The sequence below is a fragment of the Prunus persica genome, chromosome G6 (assembly GCF_000346465.2).
Source record: "Prunus persica cultivar Lovell chromosome G6, Prunus_persica_NCBIv2, whole genome shotgun sequence".
Classification (NCBI taxonomy): domain Eukaryota; kingdom Viridiplantae; phylum Streptophyta; class Magnoliopsida; order Rosales; family Rosaceae; genus Prunus; species Prunus persica.
This window is the reverse complement of record NC_034014.1, coordinates 14,275,097-14,282,219: the sequence shown is the minus strand read 5'-3', so window position 1 is coordinate 14,282,219 and position 7,123 is coordinate 14,275,097. Positions and strand designations below refer to the sequence as shown.

The window sequence follows — 7,123 nt, the reverse complement described above, 5'->3', positions numbered from 1 at the left end:
CGTCTTCTCAACAAGTCCATATCCACTAAGCTTTCTCTTTACATAAAAAGGATCTCGGTCTCTCCAATCCGCCCAACATGTGACTTGGAAGATGAATCAATTGAGCACATGATTTTATTATGCCCCAGGGCTCAAGCTGTGTGGTTCGGTTCCCCTATAAACTATGTTATCAACAGACAAAGCGTAATCACTTTTGACAAATGGATCCAAAGTTTACTGGAAAATCGTGGCTCTTTCAATAACTCGGCTTGGTTTTTGTCTTTAGTATGCTTCATTTTAGGGGAAATTTGGAAGGCCCGTCGCAGCTTCATTTTTGAAAACAAACCTTTGGATCCTATCAAAACTATCAATGCTGCTGTCACTGCTGCTCAGGACATGCGACCAATAATTATCCTCAACACGATTCCCATATCTCTCCCCTCTGTAACTTCATTGGAAACAATCTGTCTCGGCGGGTCTTGGAGTGTTCAAAAAGACTGCTGATGGCCATTTTGGAGGAGGACTTGCAGAAAAGAAAAATGCATGCTCTGCTCTATGAGCTGAAGCAAAGGCGGCCCTGCTTGGTATTTCAATGGCATGGGACTTGGGAGATCGTAAAGTCATCTTCGAATCTGACTCCCAAATCTTGATCAATAGTATTAATGGTAATATGGGCAGCGGCGCTTGGACCATCCTTCCACTTATCAGGGAAATCAGGAGAGGATCATCCCTCTTTGATTCTGTGGAGTGGCGATGGATCCCACGTAACCAAAATCAAGTAGCTCACGTGGCTGCGAAGATTGGATTGCAAACGGTGGGTGTAATACACTGGACTAATTGTGCACCACCTTCTATTGTTCGGGATCTAACTTCAGATGGCCTTCCTGGGCCACCAATGTAATTTCTTGTTTTATTTTTTTAAGTCTAGGTCTAGGGATTTCTTTTTGCACCAAGCTAGTTCTGGCTTAGGTGTGTTCCTTCTCCTGTTTTTCCTTGTTTGTGACTTGCCTTTTGGCTTAATGAAGTATCTTTTCGATAAATAAATAAATGGAAAAAAAGAAAAAAAGAAAAAAAAAGAGAACAACATAATTTGCCGCAATCCCGCCAAACTTTTGTAGGAAAGATCAAAATTCGCAATATTCCAATCTTTCCATATAATTTTTGGGGTCCAATATTGACATATATAGGGTCACTCTCAAATCACTGAGCACACCCACAATACAAGTGTTCACCAAACTATCATTGTGGTTGTGCTGAGTGGTTAATTAAGTTCCGGCTATAAATGATAAAAACTCAATTAAACGTCATATATCAAATACCTAGTGAATCTATACGCAACATTGCCAATTAAAAAACTATGATCCGTAAGAAAATCTACTTTCACAGGGAATACAACATATACAAAAGCCAAGCAATGTTCCAAAATGAAGGTACCATTGTAATTATGGCCCGAAGATATCGTTTAGCTAATAGACGAATCCTCTATCGTCCAGCAACTGTGGTATTAGACAAGCCATTTACTGATATAATTTGCAACTCCCTTCTACTTATACTTATATCAGACACAATAACATTTCTTATTGTGATGAATGCTGGCCTTGTAGGTAATGGCAATGAAATTGTTTCAGTGGTCAACATAGATACGACGTCAGACATGGAGGGCCGATCAGCTGCATTTTCTTCCACGCATAACAGACCAACTTGGAAGCATCTTAACAATTGATCTTCAGTACATGAATCCTTTAGTGTTGGATCCATTAGCTCTAGCCCCCTGCCTTCTTTCCATAACTCCCATGCCTGAAAAAATATAGCACTCATTTAATTAAGTTGTTCACAACTCGAAAAGGAAAATGTAATCGTAAATTTGATTTGTAAGACATACATATCCTACTATATTGAGCACGTGATCAGCAATGTAGAAGCTACTATTTCTCCTACCACTAATGATTTCAAGCACTAACACCCCGAAACTATAGACGTCAGATTTTATCGAAAAAATCCCCTCCATAGCGTACTCGGGAGACATGTAACCACTGTATCATACAAAAACCAAATATATTTAGTATATGTTTGTAAGTACAGGTTTAGCAATGTCAAAGTGGTGAAAGGCATAATAATTTATAATGTATGATCTACTTACTATGTTCCAACAATCCTATTAGTATTTGCTTCAAGTTCATTATGTGTAAAAATTCTCGCCAAACCAAAATCAGAAATTTTGGGCTTCATATATTCATCAAGTAGTATGTTACTAGCTTTTAAATCTCTGTGAATTACTCTCATTCTTGAGTATTTATGCAAGTAAAGCAGTCCTTGAGCGATTCCTTCAATTATGTTGAACCGCTTCGTCCAATCTAGTAGCATCGCTCTGGTTGAATCTGTCCATGAAATTAGCTGGAAAGTCAGATTATTCGAATAGAAGAAATCAAGTAACTAAGATTAAAGTGATCGAGAATCTCAATTGCCGACCGAATAAAAAGTAGTCCAAACTTTTGTTTGGCATGTAGGCATAGATTAACATCCTCTCTTCCCCATGAATGCAGAAGCCAAAAAGGTGAACGAGGTTTGTATGTTGGAGTTCAGATATGAGTATCAATTCATTCTTAAACTCCGAAGTTCCTTGCCCTGAACATCTTGAAAGCCTCTTCACAGCAATTTCTCGCCCCGTCACAAGTTTGCCCTTCATTAATAATCCATAATATAGCACCAACTAATCAGGTTTATATTTTTCAGTTATTAATACAAAGACACTCATTTTTATTTAAAACCTTAATTACCTTATAAACAGGTCCAAAGCCCCCCTGTCCAAGCTTGTTTTCTTCCGAGAAGTTTGTTGTGGCAGCCACGACAGATGCGTAGCGAAATACTGTCAAATTATTTCCCATCTTTCCATCATTTTGAAGCCCCTTGACATCGCCAGTGGATCTATCAGATTCCATCCATTCAAGCATTTCATTCTCAATCATTGGGTTGGTCTCCCCTGTTTAGATTAATGTTGTAAGAAAATTAAAATTTACAATTTCCAAAGCCTTCATAGATGTTTAAAGAGTCTACCTGAAAATAGTTTCCTCCTTAGTAGATAGCTCGAGATGCAAAGCACCATTACCAATAGAGCAGCGCCAATAGCCGTGCCGATCCATATCCACTTATGTGCTGCACATAGTAACACAAATGTGAAGAGATAATTCTTCAATATTCATTGTAGACATGTATATATATACTTATGTAAATGTGCCTGAAATTTATTCTCGTTACACTTTGCCTTTCACGGGTGAAGAGCACATCTGCAAGTGAGCCGTTGCTCATGTACTCATACACCAAAAGCTTTTTAGCTCCGTCAAGGCAATACCCAAGTAAACGGACTAGATCTCAGTCTGAAATTCTGTTTCCCCTTCAGCTGCAACTTTCTCTAGTCTTTTCTTTTGACAGCAACTGGCTTTTGGCTACCCAAAATCAGCCCTTTATAAACTATTGACGAGGCTTCTCTACCAATCTCTTCCTTGAAATTATTAGTCATCTTTTCTAGCTCTTCATAAGCATATCGTCGTGGAGCCACACTCTCATTCAATTCACAGTCACCATTCACATCGCTCATTCTTATATATGCCCAGACATTGTGTTTCCACAACACAGTCACGGATATCAACAACAAAATGGATCAAAGCAGTAAATGAAAGACCAATAATGAGGATGTCAGTTCTACCTTTTTTCTTGCTTCCTGGTTGAACAATTCTAGGATCTGTATCTGGTTTTGTAGGTACACCTACCTTGATGAAAGCTCTCTCTGAAGTTCCTTTGTCTCTTCTACCAAATCTCAAAGGAAGCCTTTGCTTTCTGCAGTTTGTACCGTCAAAAAACACAGCTTCACAGTCACAATCCTCCAGACAGCCTTGTATGCAATCGTCTTTGTCTGATAATCTCAAACTCATATACGAATCATCTTCCCATGTGCTTTCCAGCTCTTCCATGGTGTAAGTGAAATTCTCATTCCTGTTTTTGCACGCATCCGCAACAAAGTTTCTCTCGCACCCGGATGTCTGATTTCCCAGGTTGACAGATTCGAATCTCGGAAGACATCGACAGTGAGGCTCTAGATCAATTAAGACACAATAGCTATTCAATCCGCATAGGCCTTTAGGAACACACTTATCCTCGGAAGACTCCCACTCAACTGACCAAATTGCGTTCTTTTTCAAATCATGTGAATACAAACGAAATATCCCACCTACATCAATTCTCATAAGATAAAGTTTTCCTTCATCAGTAGGAAGACCTCCATCTGTTATATTCCGAATATTCGTACCATTCCTGTTGAGCAAGTAGAGATGGCCATCAGCACCAAAATTAAGTGTCACATTCTCTCCCTCGCCATGATAGATTTATATTTTGCATATATAATCTACCTTTATTTGCATTGTTTTCATGTGAAATTGGTTAGTTTAATGTGCTTGGTGGAGATTTTGTAGGAAATCATACTTAGCAAGGCTTTGGAGCAAAAACTATAATTTTGGAAGCTTAAGGGATCAAAATGGGTGGAATTATCATCTCAACAAAATCTCAAGAAGTCACTCTGTCATTTCATCAAACACCTGGAGTGCATCTGTGCAAGTGTGCAAGTGTCAATTTATATCCACAACTGGTCTCAGTGACCAGCGCCAAAAAGATTGAGTTAGAGAAGCTTACCATCACATCACTGCCTCATGAAGAAGAACCCATCGTGAATTGCTGAAATGGTGGTTGTATCATTTGAGCAATTGCAAGAGATGCTAGATGACAAAATAATGAAATGGTCTGAAAGGAAAGAAAGCAACATGAATGAATTGCACTATTGCCAACGTAAAAGGCTGGCTTAACAATTGTGAAACAATTGTTGGTTACCTTTATTTTTGTTGAGCCACCACCGTCGGCTACTTTTGGAGCAAGGCATGGGTATTGGCTAAACACTTGATATACTTTCCTATTTTTCCCTTAAAACCCCAAAGCCAATTCCCTCTATTTTTTGAAACCGCATGTTACTCTTCCTTTTGAGAATAGGTATTGTTTTTTTAATACATTCCTATTTTTCCTTTCCTTCCTAAATAAATATTATCTTCCTTATTTTTGGAGGAGTCCCTTGGCCTATAAATACAAAGTTTTAACCTAATAGCCAGATCATCTTTTTTTCCACCATCGTCTTCTCTACCATATTTTTTCACCAACTTTCAGTCAACCAGAGAAATATCAGAGAGAGCCAAGAATTTGTTGCTGCTTTATTTGAGGAGCTTTTGAAGGTGTTCCTATGAAGATTTTGAAGATCAAGTCCATCGGCCAAATTGGTTTTATGACAATAATTCTCTTGTTTATATTTTCTTCTGTCATGAACTAATTTCCCTCGCTAGGGCTACGATGTAGCCTAACCTTGAATACTTAATTTCTATCGTTATATTAATTTCTGCTTATTATCTCATGCTGAGTATTTGTTACTGTTCTTAATGATTTAAATATCTAGCTAATATTTAATTGATGATCCAAGCGGAGACCGAGAGGAGATGTTTGATGTTTGCTTCTTGTAACAAATACCATGACTTGAATGAGTTCCCGAGAGGGACTAACATGACTCATGCAGTTTTCTTGTAGGTTCTCATAGAACTTAATGGGCTCTTGGTTTTCTAAATCCGTTGCTCGAGAGAGAATGGGTTGTTAATTGAGAATACTTTTGGTTGAGCCCGAGAGGGGATATCGAATGAATTAGGAGAAACCAACTGTCAACATGGATAGTAATTAGGGTTAATTGGCTATAAGAATTAAGTAGAATTGGGTTATGGTGAAGTCGGATGCTCTAGTGTCTCATCATCTTAATTTTCTATCATTAATTAAATTGTTATTTTTCATAATTGTTTTAGTTTTCTTAAAATTAATCAATTTTCTTAATCAACTGTTCAAATAGACTTATGCATGAAACATAATTGGTAGTTAATAGGAAATTACAGTCTTCGTGGGAACGACACTCTACTTATTTCTATATTACTTGTACGGATTGTGCGCTTGCAATAATTTCACAACAAGTTTTTGGCGCCGTTGCCGGGGACTGTTTTATTTTCTATTAATATCAATATATTTTAATTCTGAGTTTAATTTGAATTTCTTCTTTTTGTTTCAGGTACTTTGATCCGTATATGCACCGTTCTCGTACCCTAGAACTCATACCACTTGACCCAGAAATCGAACAGACGTTTCATAAGCGGAACAAAGGAAACAAAAAGCACACTTTGGTGGAACCACCATCCACACCTATGGCGGAGGAAGCAGAAAGAGCAGTGGGGGAATTTGGCCCCCCAGTGGCAACTCCCTCAGCGATCCGACGTCCTGCTATTGCAGCCAACAATTTTGAGATCAAACCAGCCATGATCACCATGCTGCAAAATTCATCCGTATTTTGTGGTCTACCGAATGAAGATCCCAACATCCATCTTGCAATATTTTTGGAGATTTGTGATACGTCCAAGTTCAATGGGGTAACTGACGATGCGATCCGTTTAAGGCTATTCCCCTTCTCCTTGAAGGATAAAGCCAAGCTTTGGTTACTGTCACAGCCACAAGACTCCATCCGTACTTGGGATGATTTATCTGAGAAATTCCTTCCTAAATTTTTTCCACCAGCAAAAACTGCAAAATTTCGACAAGATATTATGTCATTCGCTCAATATGATAAGGAACCTCTATATGAAGCCTGGGAACGATTCAAAAGATTTATTGTGCAAGTGTCCTCACCATGAGCTACCAACCTGGATTCAAGTTCAGACTTTCTACAATGGGTTGAGTCAAACAAGCAGGACACTAGTTGATGCAGCTGCTGGAGGTGCTTTAATGACAAAAACGGCTACCGAAGCATTTGAATTATTGGAGACCATGGCATCCAACAACTACCAATGGCCGAGTGAGAGAATGAATCTGAAACCAGCTGGGGTCTTGGAAGTCGATGCTATGGCTTTGCTAACAGCACAAATTTCTAACCTTACTAAAAAAGTTGATTCTTTAAGTGTTAATGCTATAAACACTAGTACTAATTTTGGTTGTGAACTTTGTGCAGGCCCTCATCCAAGTTCAGAGTGTACCACAGGGAACCCATTTGCGTCCGCTGAGCAAGTCAATCAGGTTGGAGAAT

General features: G+C 38.6%; 1 protein-coding gene across 3 annotated transcripts; it reads right to left on the bottom strand.

Moving 5' to 3' along the window:
• Positions 1,320-5,051, bottom strand: LOC18774685 (G-type lectin S-receptor-like serine/threonine-protein kinase At1g11330). Of its 3 annotated transcripts, none has more exons than XM_020565220.1 (9): positions 4,858-5,029; positions 4,663-4,770; positions 3,683-4,287; positions 3,034-3,132; positions 2,757-2,959; positions 2,449-2,659; positions 2,120-2,357; positions 1,862-2,012; positions 1,320-1,776 (listed from the first exon to the last, which is right to left on the bottom strand). In XM_020565220.1, exons 3-9 carry the CDS (start codon positions 4,218-4,220, stop codon positions 1,462-1,464), a joined length of 1,755 nt encoding a protein of 584 aa, XP_020420809.1. In that variant the 5' UTR covers positions 4,221-4,287; positions 4,663-4,770; positions 4,858-5,029; the 3' UTR covers positions 1,320-1,461. The 3 variants fall into 3 exon arrangements, with proteins under 3 accessions (XP_020420809.1, XP_020420811.1, XP_020420810.1); XM_020565221.1 differs by having other exon boundaries at positions 1,606-1,776; positions 1,918-2,012; positions 4,858-5,051; XM_020565222.1 differs by lacking the exons at positions 3,683-4,287; positions 4,663-4,770; positions 4,858-5,029 and adding an exon at positions 3,235-3,486.

Bases quoted from the DNA above. Each gene is read 5' to 3' on its own strand.
- LOC18774685 (XM_020565220.1), bottom strand. From the start codon at position 4,220: ATGAGAATTGATGTAGGTGGGATATTTCGTTTGTATTCACATGATTTG. The intron at 3,133-3,682 runs GTAGAACTGACA...TACTATGTGCAG, and splicing joins ACCAGGAAGCAAGAAAAAAG to CACATAAGTGGATATGGATC. The intron at 2,013-2,119 runs GTAAGTAGATCA...TGTATGATACAG, and splicing joins AATAGGATTGTTGGAACATA to TGGTTACATGTCTCCCGAGT.